Source organism: Falco cherrug, chromosome 1 (genome assembly GCF_023634085.1).
Source record: "Falco cherrug isolate bFalChe1 chromosome 1, bFalChe1.pri, whole genome shotgun sequence".
In the NCBI taxonomy this organism is placed as follows: domain Eukaryota; kingdom Metazoa; phylum Chordata; class Aves; order Falconiformes; family Falconidae; genus Falco; species Falco cherrug.
The window spans coordinates 57392104-57420052 of NC_073697.1; the positions used below are offsets into that span (position 1 = coordinate 57392104).

Below are 27949 nucleotides of genomic sequence, written 5' to 3' on the forward strand. Positions count from 1 at the left end.
TGATGTTGGATCAGAACCTTTGCTCACCAGCACTGTTATAATTTGGCAGTAACTAGTCTGAAATCAGTGAATCAGATCCAGATGAAAGAAAGATGACAAGCAGACATAGTGTATTTTCAAAAGCCAACTTCTGCACATATATTCATTCCAGAACAAAGCATCTTTCAGATGTTGGATGGAAAGTAATTGCATTTCAAAGTATTATTCCCAAATCTCTTCATTTCCCTGTAATTTTTGGTTCTTACAGCACAGCCATACTGTTTTTTTTTAATACTATGAATTTTAATACTATGAACTTTTATTAATTCTGTTACCTTGACTGTTTTTACACGTAAGCAATCTTATTTAAATGTACCTGCATCATGTTTATTTTAATACATGACTTCCTGCATTCGCTCAACTTTCTGCTTGTGTCATCGCACAAACAGGTCCATATCAAGTAAGCCTTCTCACAGAGGTCACTTGTGGAAACTTTGGTATATTCCATCAGTAGCTGAGCCTTGTCATCCCCCCAGGGATACTCGACACCTTGCAAAGTTGTGCCATACATAGCTGTTGAACAACGCTGAGCTAGAGGAAGAACAGTAAATGATTTACACTAAATTCCTTTTTGAAAAGAGGTAGGAGTAAACAAGTTCAAGATGCTTTATCACAAAAGATGGCATAAATTATTTCTCATCAAGTTCCTAGTTACTCTGGCTGGGGCAAATTTTGAACCAATGTCTTTGAGATAAGGCCGGAGATAAAATGCTTTGACCACTCAGCCTGGGCATTATTACAGACCTGAAACAAAGACATTATTGGACAGGCAGTATATTTTCTACAGTGACTTCTAGTAGGTAAGCAACTTCTATATTGCTTTCCACATCAGTGTCACAAATGACTTTTCATGCAATGCTGAGTGCAAATATGTTAGAAGAAGATAAATAAACGCATGTTTGCTAATGTCAGCCATCCAGCTCATTCTTCAGGATTGGGTTTCCGTTGAATATGCAGCAGTAGGCAATCACCTAATGATTTTTTTTTCAGATTCAGTATCTTCTGACACATGAGATATGCATGATGGGGCAGCAAGCTGAGGGCTCACCTGGTGTCTGATTCATTATCATGGAGATGAGCAAACCAAACACCTGCATGGCAGTTGAGAAGGGGGACTTCTGGCAGACAGTAAGAAGATATCCAGCTGGAGTTTAGTTATGGACTTGGTGAAACTGGCCTGCGCTTTGGGAGTCACTTTGGATGGCATTCAGTGGTTTTTATCTAATTCCAGGGAGAAAATTGTGACATTTTAAAATGGCAACGGAAGCAAGGAAAGCAAGTGGTGAGTGAGCCTTTAGTTCAGACAACAAGGTGAAGCTTATACCCAGATCAACAACAGTGCTTAAAAAAACCCAACAAAAATCTCTCCAGCATGTTTCTGAGTTTTGTGAGGGTGAGCAGTATGTTTCTCTGAAGTGGATTATAAGCATCAAGCAAATGTGTGTTAGCAAGGGGTGATATAATACCTTGATAGCAAACACGGGCAATTTCTCAGTTTCTTTGTAGTCTTGATACACCCAGACAGCCTTATTGACAGTTGCATTCACAGAGTCAAATGATGAAAGCATGTCAGAGGATCGGTTAAATGTATTTCAGAAATGATCAACAGAAAACATATGTAAATAATATGGTAATAATGTACCTAGAGCATGCTGGAATGGAATATAAATACTAAACAATGTATTGTATACAATCTGTCATAGTACAATCAAATTTCAAAAAACAAACTACGTTTCTTATTAAAGTGAAAAATGGTTTCTAAGCAAAGAAAACTCTCAGAGGATGCAACGTTAAAAACTAAATACAAAACAACTGCCTTTTTACTCATCTCTATTAACAGATGAAATCTCTTGTTTCATTAAACAATTTGAAAAATGGGGGGTCTTTTGTTTCAACCTTTTCTAAAGGTTGGCGTAGATGATCTTTTGGGGTCCCTTCCAACCTGGGCTGTTCTATGATTCTATTATATTGTGCTTACGAATGTGCAGATAACCTAAAAAGGAATACAAAGTGTAGGATCAACTTCTGTTAAAAAAAATAATTCTAATTTAAGTTAGTTTTCTTGCCTCACTTCAAGTTGGTTTTACTTTATGGAATGTTTTACTGTATTTAGCTGAATGGGAAAGGATGGCCAAGAAAATTTCCCTTCAAAAGAGAGCTCTTTGCACTATGCTGTCCCATAGCTCCCATCTCTTGCCCCCATCCCTTGCTGTATAGGCAAATGATAAAAAGCCAGAACCAGTGTTTCAAAAACTAGTGCTGAGGTGTTCAGCTCAGGTAGTTGCATAGCTAGGGGTTTGAGCAGGAGGATTTTGGCAGAAGTATGGGGTGGAAAACACCATCCTGAAAAATGCTTCATAAATTCCTTTATTTTGTGATTAGCGTTAACATAAAGGTCAACAAAAGGCTTAGGTTACGCTAAGGACTTGGTGTTGGCATTGGAGAATGGAACGGGATAATCCAAAGCATCACTTTACTTTCTATTGCTAAAAGATATGGCAAAAGTAAAATTCACAGAAATCTTCCCGGAAAGGAAGATCATCAGCCTTGTAGTACAACAACATGATTGCGAACAGAAGGTATTAGCTTTGGAATGGAAACAAATTCAGAACTCCACTCTCGAGCCTTCTTGCTCTAGAAAATGCTTTGTAAAAAGACTGCCAATTTCTCCTTGTTCTGTAAACCAGACAGTACCAACAACTGAGCATGATATTAAGCAGAGGGTTATGAAATTTACTCTTTGCTTTGCTACTATTTCTACATACAGATACAAGATTTAAGAAAGTACGAGTGACTGTAATCAAAGTACTGTTATTTGTTTTCTGTCTAATCAAAATACTGTGACTCAGTTTCTGTCTCCCTTTTCAGTGTTCTGTGGCAAAAAGCAATGGATTCCCACTGTGGACTAAATAGTAAACGAAAACATAATGCAGTGCAGAAATCAAAGTTTTATCCTGCAGGTTTTATAAATTACTCTTCCTGTACCTGTGGCAGTCATTGTCTCTTTAGGATGGCATCACATGCTTTGATATGGGTATTATTGGTTCTCTTGTAGGATCCTTTGGAGCCTTCTTCACTTTGCATTTCCTGCTGACAAATTGTCAGTGTATGAAAATCCATTGCAAAAAATACTCCAAAACCCGTGAATCTATCCCTTGCCTCCCACAATAGCTATTTGCAACTTGTAAGAATGCAGTGGTTGATCAGTAGCAGAACTGTGAGTTTATTGCAGAGTTCCCCAAGGAACACAACCTTTGAAAAAAAGTCTTTGAAAAAAAACCACTCCCAAAAGAGGTAAGAATGGTTGGCCACAGTCATTTAAACATTTGCTTAGACAAAATGATGGCTCAGGCAGAGAAATGTTAGGTGAGAATAAAGAAACTGCATAGGGCAGCAATCAAGGACACCATATGTGAGGTTGTTAGGGATCTTATAAAAGTCAGTGGTGTTCTTCCCTGAACCAGGATTAGAAAGGAATGCTGTTTTTTGGCTAAGATTCTAGATAGCCTAATTGAATTCCTAAATCAGCCATAGAGTTGCAGTTATATCTTGTCTAGCTATATTATTTCCTTTGCTGAAGATCTGAGCTTTCCAACGTGACCAGTTATGACAACATCCAACAGATTTGTTTACTAAAATACTGGATTATTAATTCACTATGATATTTCACGCTATCTCTGATTTCACTTTAAAAGCAGAGTTACCTAAATGAATTTCACAGTGAGAGTTAGAGCCACAAAGAATTATTTGTTTTTCTGAGTGATACATTTTTCTGCCTCTGTATTTCTGTGGGTTTTTAATTGACTGTGATTTGCTTCCAATATTTTTAGATCACGGAGGAGTTTGTTTGAATGCTCATAATTCAAGTTACTAATCACTTGAGAATTCATTTTTTCTCAAACAGTTGGGAGAAAACCCCCAAATGGTTAGGAGGATAATTTTATGAAAGAAAATGCCTATAAAAATCCATTTTTCCATATAAATTTTCTTCTGTCCTGTTGATTATAAGCCTAAGAGAACTAAGTAAACTATTTACTGGACTTACACACATTAGCAAAAAAAGATGTAATTTTTATGGAGCCTCTAGCTGAATGTTTTGTCCTTTCTATAAATTTCTGGAATCTGTAAACTGGTAACAGCAAGAAAAACGTAGCATTTTTGTTTTTACCGAGTGAGTCTGGCACACTTGTCAAACCAGTAATACTGTTTTCTTCTATGGTGGGCTGCAGAGACACAACTGTTTTTTACTTTCTTTTCCATTCACCATCCATTCTGGAATGAAGACAATCAGAAGCAATAGCAAAGTCAGAATTCTTCCTGAATTAAACCAAGGCAAGGCTGTTCAATGGAGACAAAGAACGGCAAGATCTGGTGGTACAGCACTTAGTCACAGTGTTGTCTTGCATTTATTTTTCATGGGTAATTTCCTCTAGCAAGTTCTCCCTGTGTAAAATACTATTTGGTTGCTTCAGAAGATCAGAAAATACAGAAGATAGTAGAATAATGAAAAATGGAGGGAAGGACGTGAAAAAGATTCCAAATTGATTATCAGTCATGTAATTTTGGTAATTTCAGGAACACTGGGCTTCCCTATCTCTACATTGCTGTAATCTTTTTTTTTATAGTCTAGGGAAAGGTACATCTCCTTTTGCTCAGCTTGCAAAAAATCTACTTCTCCGTTAGAGTGGTGTTGGAAGGTTAGTTGTAAAGAAGAAACAGAAGGAATGTTTTAACTCTTCAGTAGTCCTCCAAATGCATAAATAGTGCTCTGCCTTCAGTTCTTCAGGGGCATTCCTTTAGCGACGGCCATCAAGGTGAAGCGTAAGGCAAACAAACATACATAGCTCAGCAAGGGCAAGGAAAATGAAATAAATTTTAAAATGGTGTTGAACCTATGGGATGCATGTTCTTTATATGAAGAGATTCAAGTTGACATAAAAAAGTCTGATTCTCACCACTGTGTTGAAGGAGCTAGCTGTCAGGTTCTCCACACGCATTGTGGTCTCAGGCATGAACGCCTGTGACCGGTGGCTCTCCTTTGCCATGCAGGATATTATCTGTCAGTAATCATTCCAGAGGGCAGCCATTAGGTTCCACATGCGCTTTGTGTTCAAATCTCAGGCAGTTGCTAGCTGACCATAAATCTGCCATTGGGGAAAGAGCACAGAACATATTTTTCAATATTTATACAGATCTTCTGATAACCTCTAATCCGCATATATCAATTCTTCTGGCAAGTGACACACAGGTGCTGTTCTCCATTAGAGCCATCAGCATCTTTCAATACCTTTGGTAACCAAAGATGTGATTATTAAAAGGTGGAAATGGTCCTTTCCAGCAACTGAACTCACTTGCTAAAAGGTGACAGGGAGTGTTTGCTCACTGTCTTACCAGTCTCTCTTTGGGGGCAAGTAGAAGAAGCTGCTCTCTTCTCTATTTTCAGTATAGCTCTTTAAAAATAGTTCAAAATTAAGCACAAATAGGTAAAGAATCAAAGCACACTGTTTTCTCAACCAGTATAGAGTCTCTGAATCGCTTCAGATTTGGCTCTGACACATCGTGTTTGGACTGTAGCCCAGATGGAAGGTAGGAACAGCAAAGACTGGTTCACAAACAGGAGGAACCCTAATCCCATTCCAGTGATAACAACCTTAGCAGGACTTGATTCTTCCACATAAATCAAGAATAACTCAAACTTATTCCAACAACACAACAGAGAAATTGGTATCAGGCTTAAGAACTATAGCAAGAAAATACTGGCGTCTGTAGCATTTTGAGGGCTTACATAGTGCTGATGCTATTGGGATAATGCTTTTTTTTATCAATACAGCTATTAGATGTTGGGGGAAAAATGAATAAACCGCACACTTGACAAGCTCGGGACACAGTTTTTCTTTTACAGAAAAGACTTCTACAGAAGCTATAGAGCAGGATCAGTACTTCAATATTCATAGCCCAGTTAAGATGGCACGACAATATATTTGTGTAATGAAAATTTATAATCTTATCTGCCTAAAACCCCTATGATTTCAGGTAGGTATGTTAAACCTTGAAGATGTCCTGTGTTAAAAAGAGAAAGTTGGGTTTTCTTAAATTACGTTAACCAGTCAACAGCATCTTTGAAAATCAGTAAAAACTTTAAACAGAACTTAGAGCTACGACTCTCTGACTGAAAAAAGATAATAATAATCATACTGCCTTGAATAAAGAGAAAAGAGGCAAAAAAGGAAGTCATTACAGGCAGAGACTTTATATTCCAAGTTTTAGTTGGATGGTTGTGTTGTAAACTCCTGCGATTCATTATGTTCACACTGCCAAGAATTACTCTAATGTACTAGATGAGAATTGCTCTAATCTATTACCGTTGGCTGCCAACAGTAATTCTATTAATTCAAAGAGCTAATGACATCTACTAGTATTGCCATGCTGTTTTATTGCATCTTTGAAAACAGATGAGAATACTCAGTGGTGTGTCATTCTAAACAGACTAAATTTAGAGCCTTGTTCTCCACTCTTTCCACTCTATTTCGTGAGACCAAATCTGAATAGCAGTGCTTTGTGTCTAATTTGCAGTGGCGTGATTGAGTGGGTGAATGGCAGCTGCACTCCTGAATTACATGCTCTGCACCGTACACGGAGAATGTGAGGAGTGTAAGACAATGGTTTAACCTGTGAGCTAATCATCAAGGTAACACCCTTCCAGGCTTGTATTTTCACATCATTCAGGACAGCATGAAGATACTAGTTTGAGTCTGGAAGCAGAGAAGCCAGATCTTGCAGCAATATGCCCAAAATAATTAGTCCAGACTCAGCAAGGATGACTGATTTGGGCTTGGCATCCACAAATGTAGCTGCACCATTTCTATTTCAGAACAGACATGGGTCAGAAGCAGTTTATGTTGCCTGTACTGAGACCTGCAGCAGAAGATGCACATACACCAAATTAAAGCATGAGGTTAGCTCCCTAAGCAGAGATCAGCCTAACCTAGCCAGATAAAAGTTGTCTTCCTATCTCTGAATGCTCATGGTGTAGGCATCCAAGCCAGACATTTTTCACAGAACAGGAAGGTGCAGTACTGTTTCTCTTTCATGCCTTTGGACTTGAGCAGTCATAAGAAATACAATTTATTTGTTCTAGAGTAACTGATTTCACACCTCCTTAAGGAATGGTCTGAACAAAGTAATGGTGGTGTGGGGCTAAGTTGCTCCTGTAGAAACTGTTGCATGTTTTTGAGTAAGAAAACATATCTGAGGTCCAGTCCTACCCCAATATATGCCTAATATTAAATACACGCTAATTTCAGACAAAAATGTTTGCCTGTGCAGCCCTGGTGGGAATTCTGTTTCCCCAACAGTTAAGCAGAAATCCAGAAAAGTTATAAGATAGGAATGTATGAAAACTCACAATTAAAAAGTTCTTTCTTTGCCTTGGCAAGGAACAAAGACTGGGCTGAGGCTTTTTCCCCTGTCTAGAAGTCTGTGTAGGTCCATGCAAGAACCTATATTACTAATTTTCATTACACAGTATTTACATGGCCACATTTTCAGAGGAGGTAAGAATAACAAAAAAGATAAATAATAAAGATTTTTTTATTTTTTATGTAAGGGAAGTAGTAGGTTATTCCTCAGGGATTTCCATAGTGAAGTACAACCTCCCTAGAAAAAGAAAAGAAGCCTGCTTAGAATGTAGCTGAAATCCCTCTGTACCAAATGTGCACAGACAGGCTTTGGTTTTCAGATGACAGATTTCTTAATATGAAGTCCCTTCTGAAACAAAAGTGTTAAAATCTAACATCAGTACAGTGGTAGCCACAAGGATTGTAAACAGAAGCATGTCTGGTGATAACTAATTTGTTACCTTTCTCCAGTGTTGTAGCAGATCCATCATCAAAATACACAGCATCTGTAATTCTAACTGAAATACATGCTCTGCAACTGTGCATGAGCTGGCTGTACTGGGAATTGCAGGCTGGAGCACATGAGCATCCTGCTCCTTTGTGGCTGCATGTACTAAAAAAGGGTGGAAAGAAGTCAGTACCTCCCACCAGGTCAGGATTCCTTAGGGACTGCGTCAGCAAATCATTCCCAGCTGCTGGTTCAATGTATGAGAGCACAGCATTTATTCCCTACTGGCTTGCAGTTCCCAGACAGTACAGGTTAAAACGGTTTTGAAGGCTGCAGTCAGTGATGGTGAAGACACCAGCAGAATGAGCAGTTACCTAAACTAAGCAAGTGCTGGACACAGCACATTCGTAGGGGTAAGCGCAGGAGGGAAGTCCTGTAGGTCTCGCTGCAGTTATCCCGGCTTTGCTCCAGGTTCGGGCTGTCTCCACAGAGCAGCTCATTCAAGTGACCTCTCCCCACACACCTCAGTGCAAGTGCCTCTGCTGAAGGAAAAGGCTGCACAGGTAAAGCCGTGGCAGCGTGGTGGGAGGAGGAGGCAGCTGGCCACCTGCTCCTCACCTTCCTCCCAGACAACAGGGCACGTGAGCTCAGTGTCAGCGAGGGAAGCAGCAGCTTTAGGTACAGCTGAGGAACAGACCGGGACGGGCATGAGGAAAGGGAGCTCATTCAGTTCAGCCTTTGCTCCCAGCCCGTGTATGTCGATGGTGCCTGACAGAGCCACACTCTTATGCCTGTGAAACTGAATTTTATCAAAATGAGTAAGTTATTTTATCTTATCCTCAAGGCAGTAATATTTAATTGTGTTTGTGCTGGTATGAAAGCAGCTTTCATACTGCAGCCAACTCAATATATGGGCAGATGCAAAACAGCTCATGATGCATCTTTCATGTACATTTCACAGCAGAAGGCTACAGATCTTGACACAGCATGCTTTGGCACGAGGAGAATCTGTTTGCTCTCATTGAACGTGTCCTCCATAATTACCAAGACGTGATTTAGCTGTGCTGAATCCATAAGGACCAAGGAACAGTTACATATCAAATATGCTTAAATTTCCTATGCTTAAATTTCCCTACAGCCTACCCTATAACTCCAGAGGTCTTCTCACTCACTGGTTTTGACTGGTGTAAGAGTTAGCCCTGAAGGAACAAGGAGCCTGTACAAATACTCTCAAACCTATCCTAGAAGAATCACTTCGGTCTGCCAAAGAGAAGGTTGCAAGAGAACCAAGAGCCTGAACTGGTCCTGCCATCTGTGATCCCAGGAAAGCAGCATCTCCCTACAGGGTTAGGCTTGGATTTAAAAGGAGAATTTGCTGCAACTATTCATGATTTAAAAGTCGTTTTATTTTTTACATAAGCTTTTTTTTTTTTATTTATTTTTCTGCTACCTGACAAAAGTCTTTCCGATTATCAAAGGGAAATTAGGAAGGCCCAAGATTTATATGCTAAACTATTCACCTGTTGTGAGCCTTGTTTGTCTTATAGCAAGGCGGAAAATTTCAGGCCAAAGCACAGCCCCCTAGGTGCTGGGAATCTGGTCCAAATCAGTAATCCGAGCTCATTTGTACTATTGTCAGAGAAAGACATGTCTGCCCACCACATTATCAATCAATTATTCCCCATTCTAACATGTAAGATGTCTGTCAAAGTTGTGATGAAAGGTTCTTCTACAGTTCTACAGTAAGGTAAAGTAAAGGTTCTTAACTTCTACAGTGAACTGCAGTTCACATGAAACAAATAGTGATTTAGTAAAGGGGATCTGGGGTTGTAATGGCCAAGGGAAAGAAAATAAGGAATCGACAAGAAACAAAACGTCTCAACGAGCCAGGGTAATTGCATCAGTCTCAAATACTGTGTGACATTTTTCCCCACTCCCAATTTAAACCGATGTGAGTGGCTGTAGCAAAGGCTATTTGGAGATCCTCTGCAGTCCTGCATTTGTCACCTGGAAATGGCATGACAGAAACACACTGATGTGCATTTAAACACCCACCCACACGTAGAGTGGTCCCAGTTACGTAAGCTTATAAAGCAATTAAAGTCTCTTGGAAAGAAATAGTGTTACGTATTGCAGCTAATTTCATGACTCCTTGTACACATCAATAAAACATCACTACAGCCATCTTTCTTGTGGACTTTAAAACATGGTCATCTGAATGTAATTAAAATGGACAGCATGAGCTTTAGAAGGGTTACTGAAAGAATATATAGGTGGTACAAAGAGGGGAAATCTGTGAATAACCAGGGGCTTTTCCTCATATGTGCTAACGCTAATTATGTGAAGTGCTTGCACCATCCATATGAAAGCAAATGAAATAATTCCTATTAGTGTTACTACAACGAGCACAGAAGAATTGTTACCAAGCAGATCATTATCGGTAGACATCAGTCAATTACAGCATCATGGAGCCTACTTAGGATTTGTGAACTGTGTTTTCTGAAAGGTATGTGTAGGGAAAAAGAGGAGGACAGAACAATTTGTAAAGACTGCACCCAAACTCCCCCAGCCCTCACCCCCTTTAAAATGTTGCCATTCATCATTAACATCATTATTATCTGTGTCTCCTATATATACCCATCCCTCACACCTATTCTTTCAGCCGCAGTCTGGGTGTGCCCAGCCAGACCCATACCTGTGGTGGGAGGGGGCATTTCATGCCATGGCCTCAGGTCCCTGTGGCCCCGTCGCTGCATCCAGGGCATGAACAGGAGCACAGCATGGCTTCTCCCTGCCCATGCACTTGATTTCTGAAGGGTGGAAAAAGAATCAAGGGCAGATAGAACAAACCTCACTCATTTCAGATGTTGTCATGCTTAATTTGTAGATATTTATGTAACTAAGTCATAGAAGTACTAGGTCTTAAGGGCACCTGGCGCTGTCAGGGTTGCACTGCTGAGTTTAAAAAAAAAAAATGGTACCGTTTTTCTGTGTGCATTTCAAATTAAAATTACCTTCAACTGAAGAAACTTCATCAATCAAGGCTTATGGGGCTGAAATTTGAAGGAATGGTGGCAGAGACCCATCATAACGTACCAATTATAAAAAGGCAGAAACTAAACAACTTACTGCTTGTGTGAAGCAAACAGAAAAATATAAGATTATATTAATGAAGTTATATTTGATAGGAAAAAATGCTGCATCTTCTCTCTATGCTTGTGTTAATGGTGCAAATGGCAGCACTTCATTTTTGTCAATAGTTTCAAAATGGGAAGGTATGTCCATTTCTGCTTGAAAAAGCTAGATCCCCAGTGCACCCATTGCTGGGTGGACTGAGTAAGACTATGTATATATGTGTTGTCACAAAGGATTTCTTTAAAATAGTTTGATCAATGAATGGAGCAGTGTCTGGAGAGAGAACAGTAATAAAAGTTCTGTGTAAGAAAAATACCATTTGCTCTGAGCTTGTTTTTTCTTTTTGTTTTACCGTGTACTTCATCATGGATTTTACTAGGACTAATATTATTCCAAGAATCTTCTTTAGGTCCGTACTTCTGACAGGTCTCATTCCTTTTCCTGTCAAGATCCTCTGGTTGCTTAATGACTAGTGTTTCTGAACCACTCTAAATTTTTTTCTGTCTGCCAGTCTAGTTCACCGAGCAAAAAGAAGCATTTCTAATTAATTAATCCTCTACTGTGTATGAGAGCAGCTCCTCCAAGGTGATCATATACTATCATGTAACCTTACTAGCACTCGGTTCACTTTGCTCAGCAACTAACTGGTGAGCAGAACTGCTTTACCTTAGCTCCAGCCTCTGTCTTTATGTGGAGCAACAACAGCTGATACATGACGCAATAAACAAAATCGGATGGTAAATCAGGAGTAATCATCTCAAACCAACTGGGTTCAATATTTAAAGGCTTCACTTGATAAGCAATGGCTGCAGCCTCTTCCCCCAGCTCCTAAAACACTGCCTTTCTCTTCCGTCATTGCCATGACCCCTCTACTTTCTTTTTCTGCCATGGCCCCTTCTTGTTTGTTCCTGTGATGTCCAACCCTCGCAGACAGCTTGGCAGCTTGCTTCATTCGCACGCTGGCTGGCTGGCCAATATGCTGAACAGCACAGTGTGCATCTTAACCAGCTGGCTGCTTTCATATGCCACGTATTGTGCATAGAATGCCATAAAAGATAAGTTTTATTAAATGTTTAACTGAAAATCAGACATTAATCAATTAATCAAGCTCTGCTGTTCAGGGCGGTTTCCAGAACGAGTGTTCTGCTCATGTTTCTTGCCAAGTACTTGACCTGAAGTCATTCCAATTTTTAGGCTGATCCACTGTCTTAGGCACTCTGAGCAGGTGAAGGGCAGGAGAAGAGGTACCAGGGAGACCACAGGCACCACATTATACAGAGGAAAACCCCACGTGCAAGACATGAACCAAACAGTAGGTGGAAGCTCTGACTCAAGGACTTCATAATCTAAATCACAAGACTTAATATTAGGATAAAGCAAACAGGTGAGCCAAAAGAAAATTGTGTAGGAATCCAGCTTGTATTAAAGAGCAAATTTTTTTCTGTCCAGTTCCCATCATTCTGAGTACATAATTTAGAACAAGTGGTCCTGATGACAATTTACCATCTGCCATGGCCAGATTAAAAGACTAATTGTGTGTCATGGTAAAGGGGACGGAAGGAATTGTCTGTAGAAGGTTTTCCACAGTTAGAAGAGGTAATAGGAGAGAATAAAGGTGTTGGGGGATGGGGGCTACGTCAAAAACAAGACTTCAGCTGAGAATGGCCCTGCAGCTCTTGTAACAGGCTGATTTGTATCATGGAGGTTACTCTGTGTGTATTTAGAACACTTTCTTTAGGTATTATTGTAACCTTTTAATGCTGGGATGTTAAAAATTAACATGAATAGATATTTGGGTAATTGTAAAATAAACGTACTCCAAAAATATGTTACTTTTCTTCCTGCCTCTTATCAAGTACTATCCTGATAATGCGATAATGCTGGTACACATATTGGCATAATCCCAGAGAAGCCTGAGAAGGTCACACAGTCCATTTCACTGGATGCTCCAAGGCAGAGTTAGTGGCGGTATAGTACCTGTGCCACGCATTTGGCTAATAAGTACTTATAAACTGCCAGTGACCAATTCCCTGTAATATCTTGAAGCAACTGATGCAGAATGTATCCTCGGTATTAGAAAGTTTTCCCTTTACTAACTGAATTCTACCTTACTGCATTTTGAGCCCATCTTGTCTTGACATAGCCACTGATGTCAGCAGCAGCCTTTCATGTATTTGAAGACTGATATCACATCCCCTCGATGTCTTCTCTATACTATGTTAAATATGAGATGTTGCAGATTCTCTCTTCACACATCCCACTACAGCATATGCCTTCTTTCTTTCTGCAACAGCTTGGCATTAGTGCACACTCATCTTGTGAGCCACAGATCCTTTTGTTCAGAGCATCTATCTATTCCCTGTCTTGTATTTGCACATTCAGTATTCCTGTTGGGTTTAGAGAGGAATTTGAATGCATCCTTAACTGTGGGAATCACATCCCGCTTTTTCAGACTGCTTCTTGAGTTTATCAAGATCTTTAGACAAAGACAAGACAACTAAAGGAAGAAGACAGAGCAGAAATAACCTTCCTTGAAGTGAGATACTTCTCAACATTGCATTGCCAGGGTACTTACCCACCTGTTTTCTACTCAAATAACACAGAAACACCTGTACTCAAAGCCAATATACTCTGATCCTAATGGTTAAATTGGGAGAAAAAAAATTAACACGTACTTGTCAAAATAGGTCTGAAAACCCTTTTACTGGCTTTTGTAGCTTAAGTTGCTGGAAACATGAGCTGAAGTCTGCATGAAACTGAGAAATTCATCTCATCATGATTGTCCAGGTCATCTGTTTTGAGAAGGAAAACTAACATAACCGTTGCTTCCTACCATGCGGAGTCAAGAGTATTGATTCATATTTGATACAGAAAGTACTGGTTTGTTTGAAGCTTCCCAGTCAATGGGCAGCCTGCAAAAGGCATTAATAGTATCTTTCCTGTCCTTGCAATCATTGCTGCTTCTATTCCAGGCAGAAATCTGTAACAATTCCTCATCACAAAACACATTTAAGGTAGAATTCACCACTATTATGAAAGGCTTGTATCTTATTCTCTCTGTACAATGTTCTCATAGAAGGTAGCAATTTCCAGTGATTATTTTTTTTTCCATAGAAAAAATGCTGGGAACCCACAAAAAAAAAACCAGAATGGGACCTTGGTCTTCTCAGTGTCTCTGATACTTGGTTTACAAGTTCCCGTTAATATCAAGTCACTTGAAGTAACCATGAGGAAGTCACAGGCCGAAATATTTTACTACTACAGTTGGTCACTTCAAAATGTGAAATCCTTGGCATCTTCTTTTGGGATGTGATGTCTGTCAGCTTCCAGGAGTTGTAGAGAAAGCTTCGCTTGTTGAACTACTTGTACTGTAACAGAATCCAAGAGAGTCTAGTTCATAACACATCAAATTAAAGGCAACTACTTACCGAAGCAAGAGATGCCACACACTATCTGCTTATAACAGAATGAGTGGAAAGCAATTAAAAATGGTATTGCAGGAATCAGCACAGTATCTTTTACGTGTAATATTTAGGATAATGTGTCCAACTCCCATTTTACAGTACTACAGGATACACATCAAAATACTGCAAGGAGCAAAACATAAAATGATTGGAATTTCCAAATTCCAGCTCCAAATGCCATTGGAAGCAACGGTGAACTTGCATGATCTCAAATGTGATCAGTAGGCGAAGATTAGAAAGAAAAGTTAAGGTCTTAAATCAGTCTTGCTGAGTATCTGTAATCCAGTAACATCCAAAATAGCTATCCAGAATCAAATCCTCTGTGCCTGAGACTGTACAGAGATATAGGCAGCAGTTGTCCAAAATTTGAGAGTATCTCTACTCATTTCAGACTTTAATACTGAGCCAGAGGAAGGGTTCTTCACCTCAAGACAGTTACAGCTCATAACCACCCCTTGCAACAAAAGATGGAGAGCAGCTTATAGGCATGGGAATTAACACAGATCATTGCCCGTTCTTTCCTGCACAAGAAAGAAGGAGAGAGGCTGAGTAACAGCTCCCACAGACACTGCTCCATCTCTGAATCCAAGCAGGTCGGTAACTTATGCAAAGAACTAATTCACAGCCCTTGCCTTGCTGTGCAAGCAGGTAGGGCAAGAACAACCCAGGCTGTTGTGATTTAATACCTGCCAAGGATACTACTACTCAGAAGATATATTTTGCAATACTACCCAGTGCAAAATTTGAAAAGACCAACTGTGGTGTGTACGTGACATCCATGACAGTATGGATTTATAAAAGACAGCTCTGAGAAGTTGCTAGGTTACAGTGCCTTGTCCTCACAACTGCCGAGTGGTGATGATCTGTTCTCATGATGCAACGCTGCAGCCTAATGTCCTTGCTCAAAATGTCTTTGTAGACCGATTTTTAAATAAAAACAGATCTGAGCTGGTCTGTCTGATTTACAGAATATTTCCTTTGCCAAATTTCTAATAGTCTCCCTAATCCATCACTTAGACCAAACACAACTCTTCGTACTTCTGGGAAATCACAGCCTGTGTCTGAATGCTCACTCTTTCTGGAAGACCAATAAGGAAACTTTACAGCAGAAAGCTCACCCCTCTGTCTGACTTCATTAAGAGAAGATATGACATGCAGTATTGCAATCAATGTATACACTCAGTCTGGTGTCAGCTCCTGATTAAAATAGACATTATGGCAGCAGATACAGGAAAGTGACTGAAGTTTATGGACCATCTGAGAAGACTCTGCAACAGGGCTCTCAGAAGATCTGGGGAAGAAAGATGGTAGCACCAAACAAATCCAACTAAAAGACAAATTCCCCACAATCCATCATAAATAATAAAAAACATCTGCTGCAGACATAACATCACTGGCATTTGTACAATTGACTATGACAGCTAAGGAACTCTGACACTGGCAGTGGCTTTTCTTGGGCCTTATTTTTTTCCAAACATGTTTACATGGCTTATGCATTCCCTTGCTTCATTCTACTGTGGCATTTTGTCCTTCCTTTTTTAAGAGTAGAGTAAGCAATACATTATAGGTCATTGTCTTCCTGAGTTAGAATTTCAAGGCTAAAAAGTCATTCTCTGAGGAGGAGTGAGCTGGTACAGCACCTCCCAGGATGCATCCGAGGTGGACACAGGGTCCCTGAAGGAACAGCTCAGCTGCCCCATCAGTTCACTGTGATGCTTTATTCCCCAGCTGCGCAGGCAAAAGCCATGAAAACCTGGCTGCAAGAGCCAGAGGAAAAGAGGTAGCCCACCTTACTATGCAGAGAGCTCTTACAGGCCACGTATCTACAGTCAGATCCATTATAGTCAGAAACAAAACCATAACTCAGGTTGATACTTAAAGAGTGATCCCAGACTGCCTGACACTGGTGTCAGTGCCCTGCTTGTGGCAGTTTCGATCAGTTCCAGCCAGACGAGTTATTACCTTAATTCTGTTCAGCCAGAAGCCAAATATTCTCAAAAACATAGCTTTTTGGAAGTAATCATCATAATTTTCTGCTGGTTTTCTTATTTTGCAGTGTATTGCCCTAAGCATTCTTTGTGCTATCGAGAAGTAACAGCTCCACGCTAAAGACTCTCTAAAGGCAAACTAATGTTTTCAAGGTTGCCTTACACCCTTTGCAACACCTTTTGCAGCAAGTGTCACAGTTCAAATGCATCTGAAACCTCCCTCCCTCATGTTACGCTCTTTCCAGGTAGAACAGAGACTTACTTTACACCAGGATAAAAGCTTCACAGTCATTTAGATGCCAGGATTCCAGGCCAGGCTGTACATTAAGCCCTTCACATAAGCATTCCTCCACCCAGGACATGCTGTGCCTGTACCTCTCAAGGCAGAGCCTCACAGCCCTGCCAGGATTATCCTGCTGGGACAATTCATCACATCCTACTGCTGATGGTGTTTGCTCTTTGGAAACCTGGTTTATTAAGACTGCTTCATAACAGAGGCGCATAGTAAATGAAGTAAAAGACAGTGCCACATCTGGCCACTACTAAACCATATATTTTCTTCAAAGTTTTGTTAAGTACAACTTCATTCAGGCACAGAATGAATTCAGGGACTGACTAGCCCCTTCCCCCCTAAAAATTCCCTTTTCAGGGCAATTAATTTCAGCATCTTTCCCAACACACGTAGTCTTTCAGAAATACTCTTTTTGCCATAGCATCTTTCCAGTTCTTTGATGTATACCTGAGTTTTCAACTTAGCAAATGTAGTTTCCTTGGATGTCATGTATTTATTACCAGTAGCACCCGGTCAGAGTCTTTCAGGACATACTGGGCTGGTCCTTCACTGTATTATTGTGCCACCACAAACCTGCATAGGCACATTCCCCCATTCCAGTGCTCACTGCCTTGGTCAGCTGTCCACCAAGCATTTACCCACAACCACAACCACACGCTTTCTTCCTAGAGGAAATGCAGTATGTTTAAAAAGCTGTTATTATGTGGTTTAGGAATCTCCTGTCCTCTGGAGGTGCCTTCTACCTACAAAGGCTACTATTACTGAAAAAATGCTCTTAACAGATGTTTTTTTTCATCTAAAGCTTTTTCAAGGGTGATACTGGAGACAAAAGGAAGAGTTCAAAGAAGACAGAGACTTCTGTTATATCCATCACACCTGTAGATTCCTTCTGCTTCTCACTGCTCCCATAGTGCACTTTTTTCACTATTGTATTATATAGCTTGTCATCATCTGCTGCTCTTGGGCTAGGTTCAGCTGTGAACTATTTGAGACCCTAGTCCTGAAATAACCTGTGTGTAACCAGAGATTTCAGTTAACACAACTGTACTCTGCAACTCTCCATTTCTCTTTTGAGAACAGTTTTGCAGACATTCCAAATCCTAAAACAGAATTCCCAGATTTCCTACTGTTGGGTAGATGTTACACATTGAAGTCTTCTTCAGTGACCACTACTGGTGTCTCTAAATTTTCTCATAATAACACAACAGGTGAACATAAATTTTATATGTCTTACCTGATTAGCACTAGATTTATTCTTCTTCGCACTCATTTCGATGTCAGACTACTCAGTACTGTTCAATATTGCCATGGAACTTTACCCATTAACCTTGCTAGAAAGCACCACAAAACCAATGCTTCAGAATATAAATCATCTGCCTTGTGTATTACATATTCCACATAAAAAAATTCCACTCGTTTCATCATTTTTAAACTGGTTTGAAATAAATGTGATGTCTATGATTTTAAAGTAAATAGAAAAATCTAATTAAGCTCCCTTTCAGTACGAGGAGTAAATTCAGTTTGTATCATACCAGTGTTTGGAGCTGTTCATCTCTGTATTGCTTCCACGTAAGAGTGGATCATCTAAAGACTTACTAAACACATATATGGACGCTTGTTTTTAACAGTCCATGTTAAAAGGCACAGTAACAGAGCAAACCACAAGCCCTGCAGTGAATGTCTCTGCCTCTGAATTTTTGAGCTAGAGTCTTCATAAATTGCAAAAGTGGGGGGTGAGGAGACAAGTCATGCAACCAGAAATTTTCATAGTTAATCAAAATCATAATAAAAAAAAAAATCATAGTTAAACAAAAGCACTTGCAAAATAAGGTTTCAAGATTTTCCAGTTTCTAAAGCATGCATGCCTGGAAATTTCCCTTGCTTATAATAGACACCTCTTAATACCATATGTCAGCTCAAAGTCCCCAGAGCAGGTCACATTCTTGTTCGTTTGCCTGCATTTCTCACTTCCCAGCTTGCTGTGATACAAAGGGGAAAGGTATATGGATTATTACTGTTCATGAGATGTTTCTGCTTTATCCCCTCTCTTTTAGGTTGTTAGCTCACACATTAACACTAATTGCAGCAGCAGAGGTATCAGATGTGGAAAGCAATAATGAAGTCCCAGAACATTTAGAGCTTTATAGGGTAATAAGGCAGAAAGCAGCTAATGCAGCATGCATTGTGCTAGCAGAGTATGCGAAGCAGTAGAGTTTAGATAAACCCATTCAAACCTAATTCACCTTTTGGGTAATCTCAGTAAACAGTTCCATCTACTGCATAAACATGTCTTGGTGAAGGGTGATTGTGTAAGTCAGAAGGGCCAAATTCTCATTGGTAGGCATTGTGGCTGCACAAAAGTCTTAACTTAAAAACTGCAAACTTCTAATATGATATACACTGATAAAAATCACAGAATCATTGATGTGGAAAGGCACCTCTGGAGGTAAGCTGGTCCAACCTCTCTGCTCAAGCAGGACCACCAATAGCATGCTGTGCAGGACCATGCCCAGATAGCTATTGAATATCTCCAAGGATGGAGACTCCATGAACTTTCTTGGCAATCTGTGCCAGTGCTTGATCACCCTCAGTAAAACAATGTTTCCTGATGTTCAGGAGGAACCTCCTGTTTCAGTTTGTGCCTATTGACACTTGTTCTGTCACTGTGTGCCAGTGAAAGCAGCCTGCCTCTGTCTTCTTCGCACCCTCCCTTCAGTATTTTTGTATATTGATGAGATCCACCCTAAGCCTGCTCTTCTCCAGGCTAAACAGTCCCAGCTCTCACAGCCTTTCCTCATAGGAGAGGTGCTCCTGTCCCTTCATCATCACTGAGGCCCTTTAGCTGAACTCTCTCCAGTAGCTCCACGTGAGTCTTGTACCGAGGAGCCCAGAACCAGACGCAGGACTCCAGGTGTGGTCTTACCAGTGCTGGTAGAGGGAAAGGATCACCTCCAACTTGCTGGCAATACTTGGTCTAACACAGCCCAAGATACTGTTAACTTTCTTTGTGGCAAGGGCACATTGCTGGCTCATGTTCAACTTGGTGCCCACCAGGACCCCCAGGTCCTGTTCTGCCGAGATACTTTCCAACTGAGTGGCCACGAGCATATACTTGTGCATGGGGTTGTTCCTCCCCAGGTGCAGGACTTTGCGCTTCCCTTTGAAGTTCATGAGGTTCTCCAGCATGACAAGGTCACTGTGGATGGCAGCACGGCCCCCTGGTATATCACCCACTCCTCTCAGTTTGGTGTCATCAGCAAACTTGCTGGAGGTACACTCTATCCCATCATCCAGGTTATTGATGATGTTGAACAGCACGGGACCCAGTATTGACTCCTGGGGTACAGCAGGTACAGCACTAGTTACTGGCCTCCAACTAAAGTTTGTGTCACTGATCACCACCCTCTGGCCCTGGCTGTTCATACAGTTTTCAATCCACCTAACTGTCTGCTCATCCATCCCATACTTCATGACCTCTGTAAGGATCTTAAGGAAGAGTGTCAAAAGTCTTACTGAAGTCCAGGTAGACTCCTCTCCCCTTGTGTTTCCTCCCCGTGTTTTGGAGTCCTTCAGTGCCAATCTGAGGGCAACACAGAGGCTGTCCCCCTCAGCTAAAACACAGATGAACAGAGCCCATAGAAATAACACTGTAGTCGTCACCCAGGGGGTCTGCCTGGCAACAATCTTCCAACATCACTGTCTATATTTTCCTCTTGTTATAGCTCAATATAGTACCTATGCATTTGTAGGATTCCTGGCACCTTGTTCCTGTTGGCCCCATGGAACAATGAACACCCAGGCTTTTTCAGACTTTTTCCAGCACCTCCTCCTTCTATAGGGGCATTCGTCAATTTAAACCAAAGGGTGTCACTATGAGACTATGAGGTGTCACTCTTTATATATGTATATATATGTGTGTGTGTGTGTGTGTATTTCCCTCTGTGATTTGCATCTAGGAATTGCACATTTCTTAACTAAATGTTAATTCTCTACTGTAGGGTAGGTGCAGGGAGTGTTTTAAGTAATAGATGCTAATTGAGTTGAGAATAGCTGCTATATCCAAACTACTTTAAAGGCTGAAAAAGCAGTTTCCTTCCTAAGCAATCCAAGAATCACTTGGGATTGCAAGTCTACCAAAAATCCAAGCAGAAATGTAATAAAACCCTGTGGGCCTTCAGAGAAGCCACATGCTTGCAGTTCCCCAGCCAGTGACAAATAGACTTTGCCTTGGTTCTGATGGAAAAAAAGGTCTCGGAAAAGATACTGACTTAAGACGACACCGTTTCTAGTATGGAGAGCTATAGCTTTCCAAAGGATTCAGCTGGTATATCGTGGTAGGTGGTAGATTAGCTGGATGCCCTCAATATTTGTGTTCCAATCTCATTTCTAGGCTGAGGACACTGTGCAGTCTTTTGTTTTGTCTCTGGTATTCAAAGTCTACACATTCCCACTTTAAATAAGTCTTGCAAAATTAACAGCAAAGGAAACATACTGATTTATTTTTTCGTTGCTGTTCCTCTCTACTTCTCAAAGTACAGCTGCAAAGAAGGGTGAAAGCGCATTCAGGAGACATGTCCTTTCTCACATAGAGCTATTTGGACATTTCATTTCTTACACCAATTACAGTGTGACATTTTATATATCACAGTATAATAACTATAGTTCTTTAAAAAGTACAATTAATTAAGCATCAGAACAGTTCTGTGAAATACCCAAGATTTATTATTTTACAGGTGAGTGAACTGAGGCATAGGGAAGTTAGGACCAAGAAGAAACATGAGAAATACTTAGTATGAGCTCACCACAATCATTCTTGCACAGATACTGTAAGTTTCCACTGCTTACTTCTAACAGCTTATTAATTTGCAAGAAGACATTCAAACTTGTTTGTTAATTGTGTAATGGAACTGGTTTTGAATCGTATCTTAAAATACACACATACACACACATCCACACCCTTTTTTTCCCTCTCAGAGTTCAACATATAGCTTGAAGGTCTGGATTTTCAGCATCTTGAAGACAGTGGGCATAGATGGCTGAAGAAGGTCATTCAGATAATAAAAATAATGAATGTCTGAAACTGCCTATAGTAGAGGATGATAGATTAATCAGCCTTACCTGTCACCTCTACAGTTAATCTGATTATTCTCATGACATATTTTAGCAGCAATAAATCTACACTAAGGCTAGCCTATGTCTTGCAAAACAAGCTTCTGAAAGCATGAAAGGAATAATTATCTTATAAATAAGTAAAATAGTAAAGAAAACTTTGGTATGGCTAAACAGCAAATATAAAGCAGAACAGTAAAGCATGCATTGCAGCTCCCAGTAAACCATATTTTTAAAAATTCTGTCAGCATTTTAGGGCTAGAATGATTTTAATTTCACAAGGAATTGAATTTTTACTTGGCAACAGCATGATGTAGGAAGCACAAAAACAAGGGTGTATTTTAATGAAGATGGTGACCACAGATCCCATTTATTTTACACAGTCTGCAGCTTCAACTGCTGAGTCCAGAACCACTATCCCTGAGTTCAAAGGCCACCAGCTTAAGTAATCCTCACTTGTCAAATTTCACATTTATCACATGGTGTTGCTGTACCACAGCATCTCAGACCACGCTCAAATGAATGATTGACAGCTCATTTTATAAGGGGCTCACTGCATTTTTCAACAGACTGCCCATAGTTTGGAAAGACCTGTGCCAGTGCCTCCAGTCTGTCTTAACCAGTTAACCCAGGCAGAAAATGGGAAAGCTTCAATATCAGAAAAATATCAGAGTTGGGAGGAAGAAGTGCTCACTGTGTTGCACAAAAATACATGAACTGACCTATAAAGGAGGAGATTAAGAAGTACTGTAATAATTAAGTCATTAGACTCAAAACAAAGAATAAACATGTCACTTTGACAGTGGGTACAACAGATTACCATCAGAGAAATTACTTATCCCCTGAAGACCAGCAGCAGGAAACACTGGTCACCTATTTCAGCCTGTTTTGGAACTAATCCTCTCACATGCGCATGTATTCAGGGCTTTATCTGAACCTGCTAGAAAGAGTCAGTTTATAATAACTTCTTAAAAATAAGGGTAGTCAATAAAAGCTTTCAAAATATTGCAGGACCGGTACAAAGACACCCAACTAGAGCTAGGAAAAAGTAGGTTTGAGAAGTAATAAATTACCAAAAAAATGACATTTCAGGGAAATGTCATTAGTAGCCTGCCTTCAGCTGAGTAATTTGAGAGATTTCCTTAAGTGAGCCAATAGGTACCAATATTTTCATTAGCAAGTGCCCAAAATTCTGCTACTTTTCAATGCTATCATTGGGCTGTCAAGTGTCTCGTTGGTTGTCATCTCATGCCTGCCCTTTAGGGGACTCACACACAAGATGTCCCCCATGGTTTTGAAAGTTCAGGTGGTATATGTCACACCAAACCTCTCTGACAGCTTGAAAGCAGGGAAGTGAAGTAAGCTTTTAGTATATGAAAAGCAGGTGTGTGTATGCTTGTGCACAAACTAAAGGCCTGTGTACATCCCAAAAAATGGTAAGCAGGTTCTTTCCGGAACAGGCTCTAAGGGCTGCCCAGCAGGTAAGGTCGAATGGGCAAGCAATTTAGCTTCAAGGCTACCTCGGTACTGCAATGGAGAGGCAGCTATGAGATCCACAGCTCCTGGACAGGAGTCCTCCATCACCACTCCCGCTGGCCTCACAGGACTTAAGAAGAAGGTACAGAGGATGTCTGTCTACAGGCTTTCCACAGGCTCATTAAATCCTCTCTCCCCAGTTCCCTATTACACACACTCCTTAGTCATAACAGAGCTCAGCCTCTGTGCTGGGGAGCTACGATGCTAAGCTTATAAAAACCAAAGTGCCCAGGCAGCAGAAAGTCACCTGAAGAGACTGTTAGAGGGTTTGTCTTCCTGGATAATCTTGTCACCTCTTCTGGCACAAAGCTGCGCCCTGACACCACTGACAGCTCTCAGCACATCTAGCCTCATTTCTGTGACTGAGTCACCCTTTTGGAGGCCAATTCTTGAATTAAATTATATGCAGTGATTATGTAAAATAAAATAAGAGAACTTAAGTTGAAATTTATTACCAAAAATTCAAAAGAATTCGTAAAATCACAATGAAACAATCTCAGATTCTCAATATTCTGTCACTATCAGGTCTATATGGCAACCAATGTTCCCAGAGCAACTTCCCTACCCCAGCGAGGTATAAACCTAGTGGTAATATCTGTGAAGGACTCAGTGTGACAGCAAATAACATGAAAAGAATTTAAAATTATATTTCATTATGATGTGGTAGCTCTTCACACACTCAGTGAAGCACTGGGTAAACACATCAGAACATGCTTATCTCTTCCTGGTGATTTTAGCATCAACAACAGGGGATACACGGTGCGTCCTCATGTATGGACAAGGCTGCGTTCTGGTTCAAAAGAGGTTTCAGATGGCAAAACTCTGTAGCCTCAAAATGGGCTTCTGAGTTTTGATTTAGGTTTTAAATTGGTAAGCCGTTGGTCTGATAGTAACCAGTAGCCCTGGTAGCCTTTCTTCTCTTTTCAATCAACTGCCTACTCCTCTACCAGCAGTTTCTTTCATCTCTTCTCACAACACTTGTGAGCACAGCTCAAGAATCGTACCGTCTGCTGGCTGTCTGGTTGTCTTTCTGCCTTTTCTAATTGCTTTTATGTTAGTCAGAAAGTACATCCAAACTTCTATTTCACTTTCTTCCTTGCTTCCTTTAGTAATCTCTTTGGGATAAGGCAGCATTGGTCCTTGCAGTTGTACAGTGTATGAGCACATTCTAGGGTTTTTCCTATGCAAACACAGAAATCCATACTAGCCAAATCTGATTTAAGAATTATAATAATTATTTGTTTCCCTAATACCGTGGCACCATACTCATACATAAGAAGCCAGTTTTTAACATGTAAAACATACAGATGATAAAATCTAGTTCCATTATGTTCTCTCTCGAGACACGTATACTCTCTCCGATCTAGATACTGCATCCTGGCTCCTGTCTTGTCTTTTGTCCTTATCCATTAACTCTCATTTATCTTCATACCAACTGAGATGAGAGATTGGCCTTTCTCCTACTCATTTACCAAAGTTCAACCAGACATTTTTTTCTGTTGGCTGTAACCCTCACACAGCTTTAATCCATCTACAAACAGGGAGACTCATCGCTACCCCTTCAGCCCAGCACACAAATGTTGGGAAATCCATCACTAACAACGTAACTGATGACATCTAACACAACTCCCTGCTGTGTCTGCATCAGCTTGGTATTGCCAGCTGTCTACCATTTCATTTGCACCTGCACAAGTATGTTTGGATGGGACAGCATGACTACAGCTGGAGACTTCCAACAAGTCTGAAACCATAGAAAAGGGCAGAAATGGAAAAGCATCTCCCCCTTCACACAGTCTCTCTGCTTGTTTCCAAGTTCTTCTTAGTTAAGTCATGAAATAGGTGGCCTGATTTTTTAAAAGGTGCTAGAACCCACAAATCTGCTCTTTGGGACTGTTTTAGCATCTGGCATATATCTGGGGTTTGTGTCTGGCTTTTAAAGTCCTGGGTGTAATTGTAGAACTGCTAATGGTCCAGGGAGTTAAGGCAAGAATAGTTGACACCATGGTAAAAGTCTGCATGAAGCTCCAGAGTATGTTGGAGAAAAGACACTTAAAGAAAACAAATCTCTATCAGAACATTTTTCAGGGATTATTTTTCTACTTTCCCTTTCCAAACCACAGAAGCCTTAGAGAGTTTTTCCCAAAAGAGACTGTTGGTATCACATGTCAGATTCCTGATGTGATTGCCCAGAGAGTTCTGTTCAGAAAACTGACCTTCAGAGAAAGAAATAATAACCTTAGCATAACTGGACTGACAATCTAAATTAAAAACGCCTCAGTCATATGCTAATCAAAGAACTAGCAACATCATATTCTGCAAACCAGACAAATTAATAGCATTCATTCACATGTGTGCCAGTTTAATTTTTTTCATTTCCTATTTTTTTGAAAATTATTTTCCCATTTGCTTGGTACAATGTTTATGGGCCCATTCCAAAGATGTTTATCACAGGGATTTGACTCAAATCTCTGTAGACAGCTTTTAGTGCAGAGCAGAGTTCAGTTACAAAACAGTTGTTTTAACATCTGCCACCACTCAGCGGGGCAGATGACCTATTTACATAAAGCTTTTGTAAAAGTCTTCCAGTGCCATGTAGTCCTTTAGACTTTGTCATCCGGTTCTGTAGATGGTCCTTTCTAAGCTCTTTCCTTTCTGTTCTGTGCTTGTTCATTCAAGGATTGAAGTTCATGCTTACAATGTATACTTACATACTTACTGGGAGTCTGGCCAGCATGAGAAGAACAGACCCAAGACAGTTAAGAGAAACATCCCCTAAATCATTGACACTCACTGAAACCTCACTAACGAAGTACTTGGTGAGTCTACTTTTCCTTCCAGTAGACATGTGTTAATGAAGAATAATTTACTGTGAGATGAAGCATACATATGCTAACACAAGGTTCTGATGCACGTATGTCTTAGTTTCCCATGAAGGACCAGATAGTGCCTGTCACTACTATATGTAGAAGGGCAGAAAGCACAAAACATCTTTCCAATTCTTCTGAGTGATGGGGAAAGGACCAGCTGTAGATTAACAGTCATTTCTCCCAGTTCTCCTGCAGTTGCAAAGAACGCTAAAGAGATAATAAGCTTCTTTCTCCTTTCACACCAGTCCTTGGACCAGAACTGACACATAGGGCTAATTTGCTGAATCCCATACAGATGCAGTAGTAAACATCGTTCTCACAAGGACTCAATAATAGCCAGGGCTTCTACTTATTTGTCTCAGGTGTAGCTGTTTCTTACAGGCATGCTTCATCTCAGATGGCTACGTAACTCTTCTCTTATTTCAGGTCTGCTTCCTCCACCTACATACATACAGGATTTTAATCAGACTGTTTATGGTCTACCAACTGTGGACAAGTGAGTGAGCAAAACTGACCTTTCCTTTGGTGGGTTATTGAAAATATACCTGAGGCAGGAAAACCTGAAAATGCAGAACTCTCATGCCATGTAGTCAAAGAGGCAATTTGTCCTACCGACATCAGAGGCTGACGTTAATTAAATGCAAACCAAGGACAATAAATCAAGCTGGTACATACTGAACACAAATGAAAGAACAGTTCACTATGGTAAGCCTTATTATACTCTTAGACTTTAATATTAAAAAATAAAATGACAGCTACTTTTGTAATGATTAGTATCAACACAAGATGGTTTTAACATTCTAAACTTCAGAAAAGGTGTGTATTCCTGTCCCTGAGTCTCGGAAAGCATTTCTCACCCAGCACCACCCCAGCATTTGTTGGGATCGAACAAAGCAAAGGACCAACTCACATGGCACTTCTGTGGCTCCCAGAGAGCCAACCAAGAAGTCCCTCAAGGAACATACCAAGAAATAGCTTGGTATAAACTCAGCAAGACCAGCTGGAAGAAATACAGTACAGAGATAGATGTCTTGAGCAGGTACTTATTACTTGCATCCAGCTAGAAATGATAGATGAGGAATAATGAATGTAAGAGATGTGAAAGCAGCAAAGACACAAAAGAAAAAAAAATGCACCATTTACTACCTTTTTTCTTAAACATTGTTATTTAAGAAAAAGTCCAGTCATAAGCCAAAAGCAAATGTTACCCACAAAGTAATTTGTGTGTTGTCAAAGAAAAGTACAACCCTTACCAAAGCTCTGAAATATTATGTGATTGGGACTCCTCAAATGCCATACGAGGATCTAAAAAACATGAAAGCAGTGACTCACATCCTCCAGGAGACCACGAAGCTGTTCAGTTCAAATCATCTGCTTCCATTATTTATGGCATTCATCAAATATAGATACGTTTGCCATCCTCTACTGATCAAAACATGCAAAAATACTTGAGACAACTCACAAAAATGAACTGCAAGCCTGAAGCCACTGCCCTCACCATGACTAAGAGGAGACATACTTTGGGGTGTGCTAGAAGGCTAGCCAAACAGGCTGGGGTCGTGTTCCTGTACCAAGGACTTTTCACAGAGTAACCTTTCCTATAGCACACTCTCCAGCAGATCACAGATGTGCCAGCGTACCCACTGTCATCAGCAAAGCTGCACAGCCTGAGGG

At 40.4% G+C, this 27949-nt stretch overlaps 1 protein-coding gene across 5 annotated transcripts in view; it reads left to right on the forward strand.

The window, feature by feature from the left end:
- The window catches only part of GABRB1 (gamma-aminobutyric acid type A receptor subunit beta1), a 147020-nt gene that overhangs the window by 17054 nt on the left and 102017 nt on the right, over nt 1-27949 (forward strand). The window contains exon 3 of one of the 5 annotated variants that reach the window (XR_008730875.1): nt 1030-11334. The exons of 2 other annotated variants lie outside the window; for them this stretch is intronic. Coding sequence is in view for 1 of the 3 variants with exons in the window: in XM_055701873.1 (XP_055557848.1) it covers nt 1271-1321 (51 nt within the window). In the remaining 2 variants the exon portion in view is untranslated. Of the gene's footprint in view, nt 1-1029; nt 11335-27949 lie in introns of those variants that run through there. 2 more of the 5 variants (XM_055701873.1, XM_055701883.1) reach the window with 2 other exon arrangements.